The sequence below is a fragment of the Uloborus diversus genome, chromosome 7, assembly GCF_026930045.1.
Source record: "Uloborus diversus isolate 005 chromosome 7, Udiv.v.3.1, whole genome shotgun sequence".
Taxonomy (NCBI): Eukaryota; Metazoa; Arthropoda; class Arachnida; order Araneae; family Uloboridae; genus Uloborus; species Uloborus diversus.
The window spans coordinates 150,887,306-150,911,172 of NC_072737.1; the positions used below are offsets into that span (position 1 = coordinate 150,887,306).

Here is a 23,867-nt window from a genome sequence, read left to right on the forward strand (position 1 = left end):
TTTTCTACTGGAAATACTCTCTTTATTTCACCTTTGGTATGTATAGATTTACCACCAAGAGGAGAAACTACAAAACTCATCAAGTTCAGAGCTATCAAAGTGAAAAATATATTGCGTGGTTAAAAAAAAATTAAAAAGCCGTTTCAATTGAAGCAAATTTTATTGCAATACTAATGCACAATTACTTTACTTTGGTTTAGTAATTTTTTCAAAAATATGATGGAATTTTATGTACTAATGACTCATTGGCTCAAGATGACATATTGCATCCGCAATGCAAAAGAGCCATAACGTTTTTTTTTAAATGTGAAAGTGCCTGTAAATTCTGAATTAAGTGTGTTATTCTTCAAAAACTAAAGGAATTACTTTTAAGTTATTCACGATAATTTCAGTAACAGCTAGAATTGAAATTAATTTCATGAGTTCTAACGTTATTCAACCTCAAATTAATGTGAGTTATAATTAAAATTATTATTTTTTTAACACCTATTGTGAAGTACTTGTTGATTTTTATGTATGAGCCTCTTACTAAGGAGTGTGATTTGGCAGATATTTTACTTTTAATGTTTTTAATTTTATTTCTTTCATTCATAATGTAGACTCATGTTGAAGGTAACAGATGTGATCGATGTAAACAAGGTTTTTATCATTTGTCAGCTGGTAACCCTGACGGTTGTTCTCAGTGTTTTTGTTTTGGCATCACAGATGAATGTACAGAAGCTGATTGGGGTGTCAATATTGTAAGCTTATTTATTTATTATTTATTTTACTAATTGTGAAACACATTTACCCCATACTTCACTCTGATGATATAGCAGAATTAAGCAAATTGCTTTTATTCATCGCTTTTCCTAAAAACTTAGAGCACATAAATATAGATTTTATATTTTTGTAAAATTTTGTAATTTCATTATCTGCTGGATTGAATGCTTAATACCTAGACAAAGTAGTGCAAAATAACAAAAAAGATGAGGTATGGAGAGAGAATGTGCACTGTCAGCTTGAATACAAATGGATGCATGGTGGAGAAATGATCTATGAAACGGGGACAACTGAGACTATTTGGCTGCTTTGAGCTGTAGTCAACAAATGCATAATATGTTTAACAAATCTCTATCTGAAACACTCTGAATTATTTCAAAAGTTGTCTCCATGCATGACTATGATTTTTGTGCCAAGGGTAAAGGGGGGGGGGGACATTAACAGATTCTCACGACCATATTGCAAGCAATGATGATCTTTTTGTATGCTTGATTATTTTCTATCAATCATTTCAGAAACAAATGCAAAATACTTAAGTATCTTGTCATTTATTTATAAAGATCAAGAAGTACATCATAAGTTCTTCGAAAAGAAGATCCATTTATTATTCCAACGTATGCATAAATGTTATGCTTAGCTTTTCAAAATTTGATAGTTTGTGTGTGTGTGTGTTTTCTTGTAGTCAACAAAGGTAAAATCTGGGAATTATGTACTTTTGCGTGATTGAGACAACAAATGGTCGATGTGCTCTCCCCTCCCTGCAAATCTCTAGAAATGATAACTTCTAAGACTTCAGTTTTAGGATTTTTAGTTCTGTTAAGGGGAGCCATAACTCCAATACCCCATCCCTCTATGGCAATATTTTGTGTAGACCTATGCAAATGTGTTTCCATTTCGTAGACGGCATTTGTTCACCTTCTAAAGCGAAGTGATAGCATGCAATAAGTTCCCATTCCTACCTTTTGCACTAATTAAAATATACCTTTAAGTAATAGTAATGCCCTATATTTTATATCACTGATGCCCAAGCTTTTTCTACCTGAGAACCACACCTTATTCTAAGATAATTCTCATGGGCCAGAGCACATATAAAATTAAAATATATTTAAATCTTTTCTATAGGAAAATGTAGAAAAGTAAAGATTGTGTGGGAAAATGCAGAAAACTAAAGAACATTACAAACTAAAAACTTTTTATCATGACTACATGCTTATTTTATGTGTATGAAATATCAATCCGAGTTTTAGAAATCAAGTTGAAGTCCAACTATTTGACTTCAAATTTGCAACAGTAATTCATAATAGCATATAAAGGCTATGTATTGTTTTGGGAGCTTCAAAAATATATTTTGCGATTAATAACATTGAACATAACAACAGGCCACATTGATAAACTTTGTGGGCCACGTCTGGCCTGCAAGAGATCGCTTTGTGTTTGTGTATATTGTGTTATTATTTTTTACACTTTACAAACATGAGTGCAATAGAACCTCGTTTAACTGGACTAACTAGGACCAAAGGCGATTCAGATAAGCAAAAATCCTGATAATCTCCTGATGTTGTTGGTAATAGGAATAAGCAAATCCTTGAATACGCAGACTTGCCATTTATTATAACAGAAAACCATGTGTTTTGTAACAAAATTACATAGAATTGCATATAAGATATGAAATAAATAAATAAATAAAAATATTGCATTATTTCTTAACAAAGAGTTAGTCTTTTGTGTTCTGTTTCAAAAAGGTCTGCCATCTAGATGAAGCATGGTCACACTAACGCCTTATCATTAGTAGATCAAAATAAAAAGTAAAAGTTCAGTGTATTTGTGTTTTGAATCAGAATTTAAAATTATCTATCTGAGCATAAATTTATTTTTAAAGGATGTAAATTTGATCTGGATAAATGATTATTTTAGTTTTAAATTGAGTAGTGAATTTCTAATGTGAGGACAATTCTCTTGATCAAAATCAAGGCATTTGACTTAAATAAATGAAGGAAGATAGTTTCAGCCACTTTATTGCTTGTAACAATAGCTGATTTATCTTTTAAATACATTTTTATTAATTTTTAAATTTTTTTATTGCAACATGACAATTTTTTTTAGGTACAAAATATTGAAGATTGGAGAGTTACTGATTTGAAAGGAAGTCGTGTCGTGAAACCAACTCCTGAAAATGGAAATGTTGTGATTGCTAATGATGAAGTGTCGAACTTTAATACCTACTACTGGTTAGCTCCACCTGATTACTTGGGCAAAAAAGTAAGTTTAAACAGAAGCGAGCAATTTATTATTTTGTTTTCTGAATGTTAATGCAGTATAGGCTGCATTAACATCAATGCTGCATTAATGTTTTGAAATAGAAAAGGAGTTTTGAAAAAATAAATAAATAAAAACATTAAAAAAGATGACTTTTCTTTTTTTAAACGTTATATTCAAGCTTTTTCGGTTGTCTTAATTAATTTTAATTAAAATATTTTAGTAGTTTTATCTGCATCAAAAAAAAATTAAAATTGTATTTATAAGCCTGCTATCCAATATTTTTGCGTTTATTTCATATTGTTAAAGAAAACAAATGCACATTTTACCACATTTATTTGTGTATAGCTCAATTTTCTTCTGATATTTAAATATTCATGTATGAGAAAATTGGCTATTTTTTTTTCTTCAAATGAGAGCATTTCTTCAAATACCTGTGAAGGAAGTTAATACATTAATATTTTCATGGAAAAGGATTGCCGTTTTTGGAACAACCAGCCTATCATATTTGCTATAAACTCTTTATTACAATTATAATGTTTGCATATTAAATTATTGCACTATGTAGAATGGTAGTTTCTTAGCTTTGAAAAAAAAAAAGTAGTATTCCTAATTGTTAAAAAACTGGCCTTACTTTTCTGTTGCAGTCTGAATGCTGATAAAAAGTCCTGCATTTTTTGTAAGCGATTTCCAAGATTTTTTCTGAATGGAAATGAAAGTAATTTTGCTCTAAATATTAATATAAAAAAAAAATACATGTAGAAACCCTTATTAGTAATGAAAAACTAGTGAGATATGGATGCCTCAGATGCCAAATCGATTAGCTCCACTTTTTTAAAAAATCATCATTTCTGCTTTAATAGTGCTTAATCAATGCTTAGCATGTGAATTTATATTAAAGTTTTGGTTCAGCACATTTCTGACCATGTGATGGCAGATAATGTAACACGAGGTCCTATTTTCTCCTATAGATAACACCATCTTCCTCATCACGTTTCTCTACTTTTTGTTTTATCGAGTTAATCGATTTGGCAAGTGAGGCATCTATATATAGCTTACACTTTTGCTATAGCCAGCATTTCTTATATACAATAAATAGTGCAGAAAATTTTACAACCACATATTTGCATAATTTAATTTGTGCACATAAGTAGTTATATGGACATTGAACAAACACTAGTTCCATTAAAAAGTTTTTTTTTTGTTTCTATTTTCCTTTTTAAGATCTCTCTCTATTATCTATTCTTTTCCTTTTTTAATATGCAGCTCTATTCATATGGTTCTGATTTGAAGTTTACATTGAGTTACGTTGTTGCTAGAGGAGATACTTCTGGAACTTATACTGAAAATGAAGATGTTGTTCTTGAGGTAAGAAAAGTTTTCTTTGCATGATTTACAATTTATAACAGTTCAGCTCAGGGGCGGATCTAGAGGGGGGCCATGGGGGCCATGGCCCCTCCCAAAGCCTTGTGATTGTAGGAATTTTTTTTTAACAAAAAAAAATATTATGAGAAGGTAACAAAATTTAGCACATGTGTTTTACGGAAAAAGAAGTGTAGGCCTTAATTGGGAGATAAATTATATCTCTATATTCAAAACAAAACTTTTATTTCCAAAATTTTTCTCCATCTTTTACATCATTTCTCGATTCAAACTACAGACACTTGGACGATCTCTAAATGCTGCTGTTCTCAGAGTATACCTATTGTTCACAAGAACAAAGAGAGCCTAAATTTTCGTTTTTATGGCTTTAATTTCGAAACTAGGGGGAGAACTCCCCTTTCCTATGCCCTTTCACAAATGCAACAAAAAATTGCATTTTAAGTCTTTTATTTGGAAAAAAATGTCAACGGAAACTAGCTTATTCAGCCCTTATCACTTAACTTTCTTAAAAGCAACTTAAATGATTTTTTTTGGGACTTCAATTAGAAACGATTTTTAATAGGATCCCCTCCCTCCCTAGTTTATATCGTGATGATAGCTTAAAAAGAAGGTTTTTGGAAGAGCTCACGAATTTTCCACCCCTTTCTAAAATATGTATACATATAGTTAAAAATGGAATTTTTAGAGCCTCAAAGGCAAAATATTTCCAGGAAGGAAGGATTCTAAGAACCTTCACACTTCCTTTAATGTAAGCTAACATTACCTAAAGGTGCATTTTTAGGCTTGACAGCTGAAGAGCAAGAAGAGCACACCTCCTCTTCTAACTTCTTAACGTATAATGACAGAATATTTTGGTTTCTAAGCTTTATTTTCAAAAAGTATTTTGGGGCCAACGCCCGAAACCTGACCTTTCTCCGTACATCATCAAAAATAAACAAAATGCGTTTTTAGTTTCATAATTTTCAAAAATTACTCGGAAATTTAAATTTTGAAACATTTTCGAGGGAGATTCCTAAATCCACCCCTCACCTAATGTCTCCATACCCCGAAAATCGAGTTTTTAAAACTTCATTTTAATAAAATTTCTGGGGAGTTCGGAGTTTGTTCAAAACTTTCGGATGGCCCCTCCCAAAACAATCGGCTGGATCCGCCACTGGTTCAGCTGGCTTTTTGCTTTGTGTGACAAAGATCAACTTTTTCACCCTTTTACCCTGCCTACATTTTTAACTGTTTAAAATTGTCATTTAGAATTAAAAGATAAATTTATTGCTTTCCACTTATACATATTTAATGTGCATTTCATTATAATAATACGATAAATTCGTTAAATTAGTTTTCTTTGCAATAGGGCAATTTAATTCAATTTTAATAGACCTATCGGTTTTGCATTAAACACTATAAGGACGTAAGGACCCTGAATATGTTAGTACCTTATTTAGGAACGGTTCTTGATGAGTAATGGACATTTCTCTCATAAGAAACTTCCGTTTCCTAGTCAAAAATATTATATAAATGTATGCAATATACCAACAGCTCAGTTATCACATCCAGAGACTGCAATTCTGTCCTTGTGGACATCAATCAGGAAGAGTAAATAACCAATCTGGCAATGTGGAATCAGATGCCATCTCATTGAAGCAGAGAGTGCCGTCAAACTTTTCACTTTTCACTTCAGGGTCCCTGTACAAACCACTATTTGTGGCTTAACCAGTTGGATGGGAACCTAAAGACAGCTCTGATTTTTTGATCCTGACCAGAAACCGAGCTATTCCTGTTTCAGCACCCCCAGAGGTATTGTTTCACTTGGAAGAATTTGTGACCATGAGCATATTTAACATCCCCCAGTCACCATTAATGAAGATGGTGGATCTTCAACCAGCTAGGATCAAACCCGAGACCCTCTGGTCACTAGTATGATTCCTTTCCGATCATACCACCATAGCCCATGTAACGACAAACTGGTTGCTAAAGTAAATTTAGCACACCAGCGAGAGTCTACAGCCATGATTCAGTTATTCTCATACATTTAAGGCAAGGCTTGGGTAATACTAAATCTGGAAATCTTAAAAATTTAATTGCATTAAATAGAAGTAGAGTCTATGTTGTTTAGAAAAGTCATCTAGTGAAACAAGGATCTAAGATGTTATAAGTCTGTATAGTGTGTTTTGTGCCACAACTGATAAGTCTGTTACTATGAAATAACTCAAAGGTGAATGAAAAAATATATACTTTTGTTTATTTTCGACAATCACTTTTATAGATTCAGTAAACAACAGTTTTGAAACCTGAAAAGTATAACGTGCTGCAATATTCTTATTTTAGGGAAATGGACAGCAAATAGGATATAATTGGGGGAAAAGAACAGAATTTGATGAAGTTGCTATTTCTGTACCTCTGAGGGAACAAGGATGGTTCCTCTTGACACCTCGTGATGATGGAACCAATTCAGTCAGCAGAGAAGACTTCACATTGATACTGAACAATTTGACTAAACTTTTAATCCGTGCTAAATTTCACACAGATCAAATTGTAGGAAGGTAAGATTAAATGTATGTATTATCTAGTATGTATAGGATACATGGTAATGCTTACTTTATCTTTGTTGCTTTAATTTATGTTATTCATTTTCCAACTTGCAAATTCTTAAAAACATTTAAATTCGGCTGCAACACTGCTTGATAATGGAGAAATAAGCTGGGACCAAGTGGAAGAAGGAGTTCCCAGCTCAATGCCCAAATTTTGGGTGAAAATAGGCACTTTACTTTAAAAATCAGATTAGTCTGTTAAACTCACATATACATAGCTTGTTTTGTTATAATTTCATCATTGTACTACAGTCGAGTCCCGACTTACACGAGGGGTGCGTTCCAAGACTCCTCACGTAAGTCGAAATTTTGCGTTGTAGAAAAATGTACGTATTCAATTTTTTTGTAGTATGAGCTGTGGTAAAATTTTGCCTGTTTACAATAAAACATAAATATCAAAAGCATAAATTATATAACTTGTAAAAATAATAATAGTTGAAACAAAGTGTTAAGCCTAGAGTGCCTTTGGGCTTTGTGAAAGAAATTAAAAAATGATTTAGGTTTAATATTTATGTCTTGCAATCGTGCGATATGAAATTATTCCAATTTTTAAAACTTCTGCTACAGATTTGATGTCCCCATTTTGTTTTGCTCTAGGATCATGCCTTAATCTGTCCTTGACTCTAAGTATGTTGCTGAGAAAGTGATGCATTATAATTGTTATAACTGTTTCTCATAATCTATTAAGCAGTTTTTATTGGTTGAAAGTTTCTTTTCAACATTTTGTCTGTTTTTAGCCCTGTTTTACTATTACATAATTTTATAGTTTCATTTTTTTAAAGCTATGTTTGCCATAATATTTCTTAAAATTTTCTGAAAATGTAAATTTTAAATTTTGTGCAATGCTTTAGGCTCCATAATGTTGGCATGGAACTTGCAGCAAGTGAATCCAAAAGCATACGAAAATTGGGATCTGTTGAGAAATGTGTTTGCCCATTAGGCTATACTGGCTTATCTTGTGAGGTAAGTTTTTTTTAAATGTTTTCAATATACTAACACTAAAAGATGTAAACTGCTTTTTAAAAAATGCTACCATTCATCTTTTTATGTCGAGCAAATTCATTTAAAGCAAAACTTGATTCTAATTAACAAATGCACTTTATTTACTTAAGTACCAAGAACTCAGGTATCAAGAAGGTATCCCTTAAGAAATCCTTCTTAATACCTGTATTGATTTGCTAAACACGTTGCTCATAAAAAGCAAAAATTAACAGGAGTAGTATATACCCTCTAGTATATACTGTTATGTCTCAGAGTCGAGTATCTCCCATCGTGATGTTAAAAATCCCCGCTTAATTGAATATTTTCCTTGGATAATCAAGTAATATTGATCAGTTCTCATAAAAATATTTTTGCTGAGAAATTTTTTTAAATAAATTAGAAATTAATTAAGTAAGACCAGTTATTGAAGTAAGAATATAAAGTAATAGTTTTCGTCGACAACAGGCGAGAAGACTCTTATTCCATCAAAACATTTCCACTATTCTATCACATTTATTTTGTCTTATAAGCAATTTTAAAAAACAATAAAAAGCACAGGGGACAAACAAATTAAATAACACAATGAAATATGCACGTTTCAGACGATAATAAATTAATGAATATTAAATGTAAAACAGGTTAGATTAGGAGGGGGAAAAGGAAGCCACAAAATGTATTCCCAAAAGACCTTGAGCAAGAAATTCACTATATTATGTATTTTTTCAAAAAATAATGTACAGTGAAACCTGTGTAAGTTGACCACTTGTGGTGCACTACTTTAGTGGTTAACTTAAACAAGTGGTCAACTTACAAAGGTTGATTCATATGATAAGGGCTTCCCTGCCTGAAAAAAGTGGTCAACTTAGACAGGTGGTCAGCTTGCAGTGGTGGTCAACTTCACAGGTTTTACTCTACTGAAAAAAGTGCCCAAACAAAGATTTTATAACTCAGGTTGTAAGTTACGTTTTATAATTTTCATACGTTAAACTATTTTGATGTTTTTTAAAACTAATTTTAAAATCTCTAAACTTTGCACTTTTAGCTATGTGCTCCAGGATATCGATCCTTAACTGGCCCCAAAATAGGACACGTTTGTGAACGATGTGATTGTTACAATCATGCTGAATCATGTGATAATCCTGATGGAAGGTGTGAAGTAAGTTCCTTTTCCCTTTTCTGTTGTTTCACATTGCCCTGCTAAAGAATATTTGTTTTCATTGTTTTCTGGATTTATCATATTTCAGGCAATCTCATTTTTAATTATGTTTCTTTGTTATATTCATTTCTTGAAGTGTAACAGTCATGAGAAATGGATTCATTGTAAGCATTAAAGGAAAAAAATCATAGAAATCAATTAAAAATTTAAAGCAGTTATATTGTTCAGGTTTTGAAGATTTTAGCTGGAGCTATGGTAGAAAAAAATTGTCTTTGCATGCTTTAATCACGATACTCTACTTATTTTTTATCATCCCTAATTACAAGATTAACTATCACCTCTATCTATTTGAGTTTCTGTTTGAAAGCTTTTATTTTTTCATTAATGTTTAGAAATGTCTGCATCATACCACTGGTCTGAAGTGTGATCGTTGTGTCCGTGGTTATTATGGTACTGCTACAATCGGCACTCCTGATGACTGCAAACCATGCGCCTGTCCTCTAGAGTCTCCAGAAAATAATTTCTCCCCTTCTTGCACAGCCATAACAACAGCTGCTGGCGAAAGTGACTATATTTGTGACCAGTGTCCTGAGGGCTATGAAGGCAATAAGTGTGAAAGGTATACAGAATGTGTTTGCAAATCAGCCCGTCCAAGGACGGGTAAGCTGCACTTTCTTCTAATTGCTTATATTTATCAACTAACTTGGTTTTCGGGTTATCTTTCCTTTATGGACTGGCACACTATCAAAATGACTCACATCATGCTTCTGTCAGTTTTCTTGGCTTAACATGTAATACAGTATTACTGTTAAAAATTAAAAAAAAGTTTGAATTTTGAGATCTTGAATTTAAATTATGTTTTGCGCAATCACAAGTTGCGATAGAACCATACTTGTTGGGTTTCTTCTTTCTATCGATGACTTTTATCACAACCATAATTTGAATTCAAGACGTCAAAATTCAAATGAATGCCAGGGGCTGGATGGCAGATACTGTTTTTGAGTAAAAAAGATTGTATAAAGCCGAGAAGATGGTTTAAAAATAATTAGATCCTGAGGCACATGGATGCCTGAATTATAGGCATAGAAAAAAATTTCTCTTATAAATAATTCAATTCCAATGCACAGTGACACCTGCATTATAAACATTAAAAAAATTAAGTCAACATTCAACGGTCAAGTAAAAACTAGTAACAATTTGTGATTGTTGAAAAAAAAAAAAAAAAACATAGTTAAGTTTTTCTTAGCAAACTTAAAAAAACAAAATTATCAGTCTCCACCAGCGTAAAGATGATTAAATGAAAGAAAAATGTCAATAAAAAAAATTACCTGTTGATCCCTCCAATGGCCTTAAAATGCACAATACTGCCATGCTAAGTGCAAAAGTGGTATCTGTAGCTGAGTTCAAAATGAGAAACTCCTGTTTAAAGTTGTGTGTCTCCATGTATTTGATTACGATGAAACTTTTTCAGAATTTTTTAAAAAATATTTCCCATTGAGAAATGACCATAAAACATTATACAGTTGGCTCTCTGTTTAAGGACGCTCTGTTTAATGACTTTCTCTATTTAACGACAGCTTTTCCTGGTCTCAGATGGTCTACTATAGTGTTAAAAGCATTCTATTTAATGACACTTTCTACTTAAGAACGATTTTTTCTGGTCCCTTAAAAGTCGTTAAAGAGAGAGCCAACTATTTAGGTAAAGTATGTGACAAAGAACCACCTGATGACAGTAACTCATTTTGACAAAAAGTGCAGATACGACTTTTGTGCTCAGCACGGCAGAGTAGGTAAAAAGTAATTGGTAAAATCTTTTCTATCAGAGTAAATAAAAGTGGACACTATTTCAGAAAACTGGATGGCTAGAATCAACCCTGCTGTACAAATATTGGTTAAATGAATGTCCTGCATAATGTATCTACGTTTTCAGTGCACCAAAACCCTTGTAATTTGTCACTTTGATCCCAGATAAAGGAATATCCCACTAGTTAGAATAATTTTTTTTATGGCAAATTGGCTTTTCTATTAAGGGGGTTTGACTGCAGGGTCATTCCATGTCAGTTCAACCACACCCCAACACCCACCATCTCAGATTTCAATGAAACTTTGTATACTTCTATGTTTCATAGTCCTATGTAACCTCCTAAAGTATTTCTTCTCTATTTAAAATTGTTTTTATTTTATGACCCTTCAAAGTTTTGAGATTTTGCGTTAGTTGTCATTCACAGTTCTCTCAGAATGAAACTGCAGCTGTTTGTAAAAAAAATTATTTCTCAACAACTAAAGGTAAAAAGTTTTTGAAAATTTTCACATTATACATTAAGATTTCAAGCATTTTAGAAAAAAATATATCAAAGATCTGAATTTATATTCAGCAATTGAAAAAAATTAACAAACTGAAAATTTTAAAAAAATTTTCAATAAAAAAATGATTTTCAAAATTTTAATTTTTTGGCATGAAGGTCTAAATTAAAATAATTTATATATTTTTTTAAATGATCAGTAACATGTGTGCTAACATATAAAATGGGAATCTTTAGGGGACTTTGAGGGATTCTGCCCCCTTGCCCCCCTTATTTTGATAAAAGAAAAAAAAATCGATCACAATCTTACAAACTTAGCTAATTACTAATAGCATCAAAAAAAATTTGAATAATGACATTACATTGGTGTTTGAACCCAAATTTAAACATTTTAATATTCAAGATTTTTTTTAATTGAAAGTAGTTAATTAAATTAATTAATAATAAACAATAAAAACAGGTTATCGTGAAATTCGAAATTTTTCTTACAACAATTTATGCATACTAAAAATTATTGTTTAGTATGCATTAAGACAACATAGAAATTAAAAGAGAAATCATCTAATTCTAATTTATAACTAGGCAATTAATACAAAGTATCACAAATCCTATAAATACCCAGCTCATAGTTCTTAAATTCCTTCTACCTTATGTCTGTTTTCCTACTAAGAAGATTAGAAAATATGTATGTCATTCTAATTATTGTGTTGTGTGTAATCAGATCTAGGCCAAATATAAGTAAAAATTTGATATCTGTCCAGTAATGATTTCTCTAACCAACTGGGCAAAGAACAGAGTAAAAGACAAATTCGAAGCTAGACACTTCTAGTTCGCAGAGCTTTTAACTTGTTTCATTAATCTAATGCAATCATCAAACTGAAACATGGATTTGTTTTCTGCGTATCAAACAGATTAGCCCAGAAAGTTCAATTTCCCGTGCCCCCTCCAAAAGATTTTTCTGTATCCGCCCCTGAATTGCGGTATGTTGTTTAAAGCCACTTTTTATTTTATACAAATGATTTATAAACATTCTACTCTAAATATTCCTGTTTAAATACAGTGAAACTTCAGTAACTGGACACACTGATAACCCCTGTAACTGGACATTTATTTTTCTTAGGGTTGGCCCAATGCCAAATTCAATGACTGAAAATCTATCTAGCTTGACACACATTTGCGAGAACCCCCTATCAGTCCACACCCAATTGCTATTCTAGTTCAATTTTTGTTACCAACATTCTTTCATATTAACTTTTTCTCAGAGTTTTAGGAAATCTCTTTTAGAGAATTCTATCTTTTATCCAGGGGAGTAAGCAACCACTCTGTGCTGTTAGTGCAATTCTAAAAGGATAGGATAAAATATACCAAACTGTAGAGAAAGAAGGCACCATTATACCTGTATTCTAAATAAGTGTGAGCAGGACTTTTTATCTTTAACAGACATGACTAACAAGAAGCTTTTATCTCTTTTCAACAATTATGTATTTATGCTTCACAATATATTCAAATATATTATTGATTTTCCTATATACTTTTCAAAGAAAGAAAACGAAAAGAATAGAAAATTCCTTTACTGGAATTAGTTTTCATAATGTGAATATTAAGCATCAGTAAGTAAGTTGTACACACAGAAACTCTTTAGGAATTAAAACTTTAGAACCCCAGTAAGTTGACGTCCACTTAAGTCGAAATTTTTTTCATGTTTCCTTGGTTTGTTGAGTTATGGAGGTTCCGTTGTAGTTTGAATTAGCACATTTTATATTAATTTCTTTTCTCTATTCTATTTATTGCACTTAATTGCATTGCACTAGTGTACACTCCCAAAAGCAGTTGAGGAAAAGATGCAAGTTATGTTGGGGGGGGGGGGGGATCCGGACAAATATTGTTTTTTTCCCTTGCAAATACTAATTTAGTTTCTTATTCTCATTAAAAAATATACAAAAAATCCATTGAATATGAGAGATGCAATTTATTTCCTCATTTGCTATGAAGGGAGGGGGGAAGGTAATTTACTTTATTTAGAACATATTATTACTAAGCAATCAAGCTATTAACTTTTAAGGGGTGTTAACTATTTTCAAGAAATGAAAAGGATGAATTTGTTGCTGTACAGCGGTAACACTAAAATGAAAAACAGTTCCACTATACTTAAAATACACCGCCAGCTCAGTTATTCCATCCGAGGACTGCAGTTTCGTGCTTTTTAGCACTCATCAGCCCGGAATAGGAATCACATGAGCTGGAGGCGAAAAATCTCTTAAGGGAGCCAAGAGAGCCAACACAAACTGGTAGCTAATACAGAATTAGCAAGCCAGGAGAATTAGGGCGGTAACTTACTACAAAATACAGTTCCACTATAGCAATTTTTCTCAAACATAAGGGTTTAGGTGGAAGGGGGGGGGGGGGGGATCCTGAAAGTGCTAAAAACTGCATGATTATAAATTGGTGTTAAGAGTTAATTTTTGTTTTTCGTTGTCTTAACTAAAATGCAGTAATCTGTATGCAGATATTATTGTCTGTAACTTTTAAATTTCATGATATCTTATTTTCAGAATGTCTATATTTTAAACAATTTTTAACTATTTCAAATTTAAAAAAAAGCTTAAATATTAAATTTATATGTCTGACTTCAATATTAAACACACTTTATATATATACTAGCAAAAATACCCGGCGTTGCCTGGGTCAGTAATAATTATTAGAAAAAATCGTTACTTGCTTTTGTTTTCTGTTTTAAGTGAAAGAATTTAAAACACATCTTTTTTGACGTGATTAAAAATCGAGTTTCTTCCTTACCCATAAAACTAAAAATAGCAATAAGTATAAAAGAACAAAGTAGTATTGATTTAGAACCGAAAGCACTATATTTAAGCATATACAAATTTAAAAAACATGAAATTAATCTTCTCATGTTTAAAAAGATTAATCTGTTGATACTTTTTTTTTTAACATGGAGTCTAAAACCTTCTCTGTATGGCTAATGAAGTACGAAGTGATTAAAAAAAAAGTAGCTGCGCTCCTAATCCCCTTATACTTGCTTTAGTTATTTCGGGAAATTTCAATCATTGTGGCTCTTGGTGCGATTTTACCGAATTTGCAAAAGTCGTTTCGGGGTACCTTCGATGATGCTCCCCCCATTCTTTCCTTACTTTGTAAAACGATATGATATTAATTTTCGTTACAGAGATATCGTCGCCAGATGCTGAGATATTTTTGGTCACCATAAAATGGCGCTAAACAGTTTCATCCGAAATGTTACCAAAATAAGTAATAAAATTTGGTGATTGTTTGAAATTGTGCAAAAAGGAAAATTAATGGAAGTTTTTGTGCTGTTTATGGATTTGCCTAATTTAGTTGCTGCGATTATTTAACACAGTAAAAAAAAGTCTTTTGAAAATTCTTTGATTGGCGGTATTTTGTTCACATGGTGAAAGCTGAGAAACATTATGACGTAGTCTTCGGCTTCAAAAACAGCGACGTTAGAAAAAACTGCCAAATGCATCAGCTACGAAAAACTTTCTGTAAAAATTTTTGGCGATCTGCTGGTTGATTGGATAATGAGTAAGCGTTCAATCAGCATAAATAATAATAAAAACCATTAATTACATTAAAGTTCCGTTTAAATGGAAAATGATCAGCCAAATCATGTATTATTTTGCCAATCTTGTGCAAAAAATCTTACTTTCAAGATTTGACTTGAGAAAAGCCTTGAACAGTCACGAAAAGCAAAGATAGTCAACAATACAACAATTGCCGCTATCGACAGGGAGTTGAGATGATACACTAAATACTGTATTGAGTTGAGGAAATCCTTCGAACATGGAACTAAAAAGCTCATAACTCGTTTTTTATTCTACTTAGAAATTTCGAACAGGTGCCATCTTCAGCAGAAAAATCAGAGCTTTCAATGGACATATAATGTAAATATGTGCAAGCATTTTTTTCATCCCCTTTATTAGAGAATTCATACGCAAAATTGTGCTTTATTGCCCCCCTAAGGGGGTTTTGCCCCCCATAATGGGACGAAAACTACCCTAGTGTGTTATTCTGATGCATAAGCTATATTATTGTAAAGTTTCATCAAAATCCGTTCAGTAGTTTTTGCGTGAAAGAGTAACAAACATCCATACATCCATACATCCATACAGACAAAACTTTCGCATATATAATATTAGTAAGATTTTTTAAAAAATAATTGTTGGGAACTCTGTTTTCAAAGACATAGAAGAGCTTTCTCTCTGATGCTTTCATTTTTTCTGAAGAGGGGGGGGGGGGGCAGAATTCCTAAAAGGACCCATAACTTTTTTCATAGGGGAAGTTAGGACTCATACTCTTGATCATTTTTCATTGTTAAACATGATTTTTTAAAACTGACCCTGATGTTAAAAATTTGACAATGCTTTTTTCACCAAAAAAAAAAAAAAAATCAAAATTTTTCTTTTTCAAATTTTTTAAAAATTCTTAGTATAAACCAAGATTATTATAATATTTTTAATAAAAATATTCAAAATCTTAGCATTTTTTATGAAAATTTCCAAAAAAGGTAAGTTTATTAGTTGCTAAGAAACAATTTTTTTCCCATTAAACAACAGTTCAAGTTTAAATGTCTTAAAAATGACAAAAAATGCAAAATCAAAAAATTTGATAAGTCTATAATATCAAAATACATTGAGATTGAAAGAAAAAAAAAACTAAGGGGTTGCTTTTTACAACAAAATAAGGAAGTATACCAAGTTTCATCAAAATCTGAGGTGGTACATGTTAAAATCCCATTTTTACAGTAGATTTGGGGTGGAACTACCCCATATTTTAAGTTATTTCAAATGAAAAAGAAGCTTAGATTTTTTTTTACATTTGAGTCCAATGTTCAACACACTGTATATTTGAATTTTTGTCGTAATTGCTGACAATTCTGTTTTTAAGAATATGGAAGAGATTGTCTGTATGATGTTTCCTGGTTTTTTTTTTCAGAATGGGGGGGGGGGGGGGCAGAATCCCTCAAAGTCCCCTAATGTTTTTTATTGGATAAGTTAGAATACATATTCATGATCATTTTTTAAAAAAATTATGATTTTTTAAAGCTGACCCTCTTGTTGAAATTCAGAATTATGTCAGCACCTTTTTTTGACAAAAAAAATTTAAAATTTTCACTTTTCTAATTTTTTAAAAATTTCTTATGTAAACTAAAACTATTAAGATATTTTTTATCAACATGTTCAAAAGTCTTTACATTTTATGCAAAAATTTTCAGAAAGATTATAGCATTACTTACCAAGAAACATTTTTTTTAATAAACAACATCTTCTCAGTTTGAGTGTCTCAAAAATTATAAAAAATGCAAAATCGCCGAATTTCAAAAGGCTATAAAATCAAAACGAATTGATATTGAAAGAAAAAAAATTAGGGGGTTGCTTATAACCATAAAGGGATGAAGATATACCAAGTTTTATCAAATTCCGAGACGGTGGGTGTTAAAATCCCCATTTTTGTGGTTGATTTGACGTGGAATGACCCTGCACTAACCAAGTTGTAAACTACCAGGCCTCTCGAGACTAAAGAATTTTTCCAGCTCTGCTCTTTAATTAACAATCAAACCAGCTTGTCTCAAAACATCAAATCAACATAAATCCTTACCTCAAAGTGTGTTTATTTTCGAAGAAGCAAAATATTTGAATTTATTTCAGTATTGGGAATTAATCGAATCCAAACCTTTACGAATCAAATCCAAACCTCTTGACTTGCATGTTGAAATGTAACTCAAAGACTTGGAACTATTAATTTCGGTTTTGAAGCAGAAAGGCAAAGAGGGTATTTCCTTTCATAGCAAAGACTCAAGTCATCTTCGTATACATTCTTAGTGATGTCAATAGCATCAATAATATTTACTAAATCTGTATATCTTCCATTATAATAACGAGTTGAAGACTGTGAGTACATAAATTAATTTTATACAGCGTAATGTAGTTTCTTATTTAATTTAAAGAGAAAGAAATATGTATAAAATGACAATTTGTTCAAGCATTGAAAGTGCTGTAAGCATATTAGATTATGCATGCAAAATTTATTTTTATAATTTAAGGAAAATTAATAAAACTAAAGAAGAACGAAGTATATTTGTTGCTGCTTAAACTCTTTGTTAATCTTCATTTGATTAACATATAACTAAAAAAGAATTAAATTTTCTGACAAGTTATTCTTGATGACATTCATAAAATATTCATTTTCAACTATTACTTTTTAACTAAAAAAGTTAACACTTCAAAAAAATTGTTCTCATTTTCTCCCCTATCTTAAAAAATTCATAACATAATTTTTTTAATAAAAGATATGAACAAAAAATACTATTAATGCCTCCTATTTTATTGAAAATGTACTTAAAATATATGTAAGCCACATTTAAAATAAGTTTATTCTAACTCTATTTTAAACATACGAATAACATATATTACTTGCATATATGTTATTTTTATTTCTGTGTTAATGAAATACTAATAATTTTAATTATTTATGTGGTAGCTTTTGGAACAGCTGTTAATTTTTGTTTCAAATAATTTTTATATCTAAAATATTAAAAATTAGTATTATTTTCTTATGAATAGTTTCAATAACTTCTTATTAAGTAGGCTTGCCAGATGTCCCGGTTTTCAGACACAATCCCGGTGTCCTGGCCGGTTTACCTCACGTCCCGGAAAAAAGATAAAGTTGATTACAAATGACCAAAAAGGCTTAAAAATAATTAATTATGAACTATAAATTAGGATAATTACTATATCATTTGTGTAATTGAGTTGTAAAATTAATACCGGATTAGCTTGTGGGGATTTTTACAAGATCAAAACCAAAAGAGACTGAAAAGCACTATAAAATGAAAAGAATAACTAAATAGCGTTCAAATTTTTATATACTCCTCATTCAAAGTATTTTTTCTAACTAAAATAAATTGTACATATCTACATTTAAGAAGTGAAATGTTCAAATTTTATCTGCTGATGCCATGTTTTATTACTACTGTTTTATGTTCATAATTAGTAAACATTTATTCATAGGAATAAACTGCCCTACACTCCAAAAATTTATCCACAGGCATGTAGTACCCTTTGGGATTCTAACGATGTTGATTGGGGGGGGGGGGACATTCCCGTGTCCCGTTTAACATCTCAGAAATCTGGGAAGCCTATTATTAAGCCAAACTCCATTGGAAATTTGCCAATTTTATGATGATCTTAAAACTAGATTCAAATGTTCTTCTTCCTAAACGATCTTTAATTTTAGTGTGGTAAAAGTGTCTTTTTTTTCTTATGAAAATGGTGTTTTGAATCTTCTTATTTTCTCTGATCTGTTTCGCTTTTTCTTCCTTTTTGCTTGTTTTTTTTTTTTTTTTTTTTGAATGAACCATTTTAAAATTGAATTTTTAATTAGTTTTCCTGATTTTCCAAGTTATAGCTTGCCAACTCCTCTGGTAATGCAAACAAATTAAATAAAAAGTAATGATGTGTGAATTTTTATAATTTTATAACAAATCCGTGTTTTACAAACGCTCGGTTACGACAAGCAATGATTGCAGTCTCTTGAGGCTTGTTATAAGTGAGTTTGACTTTATCTAGTAATTATACCTCTCAGCAAACATGAAAACCAATAAAACGTAAATAATTTTAAGTTATTACTATCATTGAAAACAAAATTATACTTTGTTAACCTATGCTTACATTATATTTACTAGATGTTCAAATGGCTATTTTGGAAATCCTCAAATTCCTGGAGGATATTGTCAAAAATGTGACTGTAGCGGAAATGCAGATACTTTTGCAGTTGATTGGTGTGACAGTTTGACAGGACAGTGCTTGAAGTGCTTGGGAAATACAGGCGGATGGAATTGTGGAGAATGCCTTCCTGAGCATTATGGCAATGCAGAGCTTCGTAACTGTCAACGTAAGAATACATTTGTTTACTTTTATCATCATATGGGCTGCTAAAAGTCAATAATATGTCATGATAAAGTAGTAATGTCAAATGATATTACTACTTCATCTACTTCCAAAATATATCTGTTCCCTTCCAAGCATCATTCCTGAAGGGAAATATTGCCTTCATCTAAGTATAGTAAGTAAGTTTTAGCCCTTGTATGTTCACACTATGCCACTAACTGATTACCTTGATAAATCTTAGCTTTATGCAATAATTTACATACAAAAGAATAAATTAATAGTTATAATAATAAATAGTTAATAAAATAAATTAAAAATAAAAATTCAAACTATTGCATCTGTTGTAAAGAATGAAGCTATTTTACATTTCAAAATTCAAAGTTTTTAATGAAAAACTTGTTGTACTGACATGCACAAAGTAAAATCAATCAATTAAAAGTAGCTTTCAATTAAAATTCTTATAAGTGGAGCTATTCATTGCAACTATGTTTGCAACATTACTTTGTAGTATACTTCTATTAATTATTTCTAAATTTGTTAATCTTTGCAAAAGGAGTATCTCCTGAATTTTCATCAAAACAATGAAAATCTGCTAAACAAAGATTTTTTTTTTTTTCAGTGGTTACAGAAAAATTTCTACTTCAAAGCAATCACAATCACAGATATAAAACATTTTCATACCCAAATATGAAAATTGCATCAGTTTTGAATAGTGCATATTCATATTCCTTTTTTTTTTTTTTTTTTTTTTTAAACTTTTATTTTGCAAAAAATGCAGTAAAACGTTACCAATTTTTCTTTGAACTTCCTAAATAATTACCAGCTCAAAAAAATATTTTTAATCACTTATAAGGGAAAAGAAGCTTAAAATTTGTTTTTTCAAACCTAAAAGTTGTAGTTTTTTTAAAGCTTCAAAAAGTGGAAATAGTAAACTCAATTTTGCTCCAGATTTTTGAATGCCCTATTTGGGGTACTGTACAGGCTCAATTAAAGAAATCCTTACTTATATTTTAAAAATCCCTTTTGCCCTCAAACCAGTGTCGCTAAATGTATTCATACGAAGTCTCCTTAATTTTACACTAAAGTCTCCCTAATTTTCATCTTTCAATGTTGGCCGCTATGTAATTGAATAAATACAATTAACTGTTTTCATTACTGAGAGTGATTATTTGTATAATTTATTACTTTTTTTGATTCCCCCCCCCCCCCTGTGAATGTCATATTTCTAATTTCGTACTGTAATACTTTACAGCATGCAATTGTAACCCACATGGTTCCATGAGTTCTCAATGCGATTTATCTACTGGCCAGTGTGTCTGCAAGTTAGGTGTAACAGGAAGAACATGCAATCGCTGTGCAGTAAGGATGACTTATCCGTTTTTTTCTTTTTAAAAATCTTTTGTTTATTTTTAAAATTTAAACTTACATACTAATATTGTTGTGATAAAGTATCTAAACATAAAATAACTCTTATTAGGATGGCTTTGGTAACTTGGAAGCAGGTTGTGTGCCTTGTAAGTGCAACATCATAGGAAGTCAATCAGAAGTTTGTGATTCTGTGTCTGGCCATTGCAATTGTAAACCAGGTGTGTTTGGTACAACTTGCGATTCTTGTCTGGAAGGGCATTTTGGATTTTCCAGGCAAGGCTGCCAAGGTATATAATGGTTCATAATCTGTTAATTGTATTGTAAGAAGTGCTAGAAATATTTTAAAGGCAACTTAATTAGTTTTTCAGTTAAATGAAGAGTATGACCCCAATATTAATACACTTTACTGATTCTAGATTAATATGAAGGGGGAAAAAGAGTGAATGAACTAATGTATGTATGTAAAAAGCTATACTTCTAAAATTAATTTCCTTTGAATAAATGTTTGTAATTATTCTAATCAATGAAGAGCACAGTAGTCACACTTTTGGGTCAAATTGTAAGCATAACAAACAATTCATATTGTTTTCCACTCCTGCCAGTACAAGAGCAAATTTTCAATAAATGATCACAAAGAACCTAAAAGAATAATAACATAAGTTATAATATTGCTGTGATTATAATGTAAATGTGAATACTTCGTTATATAGTTACCAGTTGTCCTTTAACTATCTAATAAATTTGGTAGAAATGGCTTTTGCGAGGAGAAAAATAGCTCTGGAGTTTCCTGCAGTCTTGTTAACTCATGCAAAAAGCCAATTTTTCAGTAATTATCAACATAAATCTTAATGATGCTTTAATATGGTTTCTTTACTACGGTTCACTAACAACAGCGTTTGACACGACATTTTGCCTCTTATTTTTATCACTAACTTGGAAGTCACTAACCGCTTCTGTTTGCATTCCACTTCATTATTTCCATGAGTTTTTTTTTCTTTTTGTAATGGGAATCATTTGGGTAAATAAAAGAAGTACCATCACCATTATTATATTCAGGGTGGCTACTGGCCTGGGAAACCTGGAGAAAACAAGGATTTTGAAGATTCTGGAAAAACCAGGGAATTATCAGAGAATTTGGGAAAAAATCATTGAAAATTAAATCAAAGTCGTTTTCACGCATCGGTGGGCAAATTATCCTAGGTTTTTTGATGTGACCTATTGCTTTTGAATATTGCTTGGAACTTTATGAATCAGTAAATTTTAACCTCTTTCAATAAAGGGCTCTGTGGAATTGGAGGGCAATGAGCGAGAAGGAAGGAAGTGAGGTAAGTTCTCCTCCAGTAGTGCGCTTGCGAGCAAACGCTGCTCTGGCATAGAGCACGAGTCAATACTAAAGTGCTGAAAACAACTAAATCTGTAATAAGGGCAGTGTACACCAATCCACTGGACACATCGGATGAGCCGTCGTAAACAGTGAGGTAGATTTGCACGCCACAAGCGACAATAAGAGGCAAAGCCCCCAAAGTACATCAAAGGCAGTTAAGTGCACACAAGTAAAGCACAGTATTTGCAATGTGTCACCTATTGTTCTTAAGCATTATTGTACAAGCTTGCTTGTTTGGTCTCTGCTCAAAATGCAGCACAAAAAAAAAAAAAAACATCAAGATTCACCATTGTTAGCGGGGAATCCAAATTGTTTTTTTTCCCCCAAATATAGCAAAAACTCATTTCTGTATGTCATGATGCGCGCGATTAATTTTGCAAAGTTATATGAAAACCAAAAAGATAACGATTTTAGGCCGTGGAAGTGGAAGCATCGCAGCCGCGCATAACCTCAGACCAACGACTGCCTTGAATGCCAAAGAACAAAATTTAAAAGAGACTTACCCGGGGGTGGTGTGTTTGTTGACGATAGGAAGCACAAAATTAATTACCATACATTCTTTATTCTATGTTACTTCTAAGCAGACATGAAGATAGGCACTAGGCGTGGTGATCACCAGAACATTTCACACATAGTAAAAAAAAACAAATGCGAGGAATCCAGACTTAAGAGTTCAAAAAAGAAAAGGCGGAGCTGGCAGGGGTTGCAAAGTTCGTTAAAGGTCAAAAAAAACGTAGAGTTCACGCGGAGGGTGGTGAAATATTTAGTTGTAATGTACGGAGGACGGACAGTTCGCTATGAAGATGGTGGGGTGTTATTTAGGGATGGCATATGGCTAAAATGCCCGTTGCAGGCCGATGTACGTTGAGACGAAAATGGTGCAGGCTGTAATCTCATGGTGACAATGTTGAGCTCGTCACACGCTTAAAAAGGAATCGGGGTACTTTCAAGGTGATTGCGGATCCATGCCGTCACCTCATGCTATGTAGAACATTGAAAGGGTAGTTACTTAAGGGAACGATTCAGGTGCACTCTGCGTGCCGCCATCGGACGCCATCATTCAAACAGGTGATGGATCTTCTATGCTCTCATCTTCGGCTGCGACGAAGTAACGGTCTTGATTATTATATTTTAAACATATATGAAAAAATAAGACTTTCACCTCATGTTGAGGTCTTAACAATTTCGCGGCGAGCAACGGCCGTCCCCTGACGCCGTGGACCGATGCTTCATCATCGCCATCGTTGAACAAAAATCGGAGCCGCAGAAATTGCGACCGAGCGGACAGAGAGCAGCAAGTAGAGTGAAGTGGGGTGGAAAAATGAATCGGCAAATGAGCGATCAGATCCGGGTACGCGGCGATGCGCGGGAACCAATGAGTGCTTTTGGCGCCCAAACAACGAAGGGAAGGGGACGCTACGCCATTTTAATGGCCGACAAGAAGATGCAAAAAATCGGATCGACGCTTGAAAAATTGACAAAAAGCTAAACGATGGGAAAAGTGAATAAGTCAATTATTTGATATCGTAAAGTGTGCGAAATTTAACGGGGGAACGCGGGGAAAACGTGGAATGCACAAGAAAATAAAAAAACAACAAAATGGGGGAAGAAAACGATTAAAATGACCGAAAACATGGGAAAAATGTAAATGGGTAAAAAAAATGTGATATGCATTATCACACTGTAGATACTGCATTTTGCCTTTCCAAGGCAATTTTTTAAGGCATATGCATAGTTAATGATGGCAAAAAGGGGGCATGTGGA

General features: G+C 32.1%; 1 protein-coding gene across 1 annotated transcript in view; it reads left to right on the forward strand.

The window, feature by feature from the left end:
• LOC129225795 (laminin subunit alpha-2-like) overlaps positions 1–23,867 on the forward strand; it is a 220,437-nt gene that overhangs the window by 90,326 nt on the left and 106,244 nt on the right. Inside the window, exons 13-22 of the mRNA XM_054860304.1 lie at positions 600–740; positions 2,866–3,021; positions 4,285–4,386; positions 6,724–6,938; positions 7,838–7,949; positions 9,010–9,123; positions 9,516–9,742; positions 19,147–19,355; positions 20,604–20,710; positions 20,829–21,006. Of these exons, the coding sequence (XP_054716279.1) occupies positions 600–740; positions 2,866–3,021; positions 4,285–4,386; positions 6,724–6,938; positions 7,838–7,949; positions 9,010–9,123; positions 9,516–9,742; positions 19,147–19,355; positions 20,604–20,710; positions 20,829–21,006 (1,561 nt within the window). The remainder of the gene's footprint in view (positions 1–599; positions 741–2,865; positions 3,022–4,284; positions 4,387–6,723; positions 6,939–7,837; positions 7,950–9,009; positions 9,124–9,515; positions 9,743–19,146; positions 19,356–20,603; positions 20,711–20,828; positions 21,007–23,867) is intronic.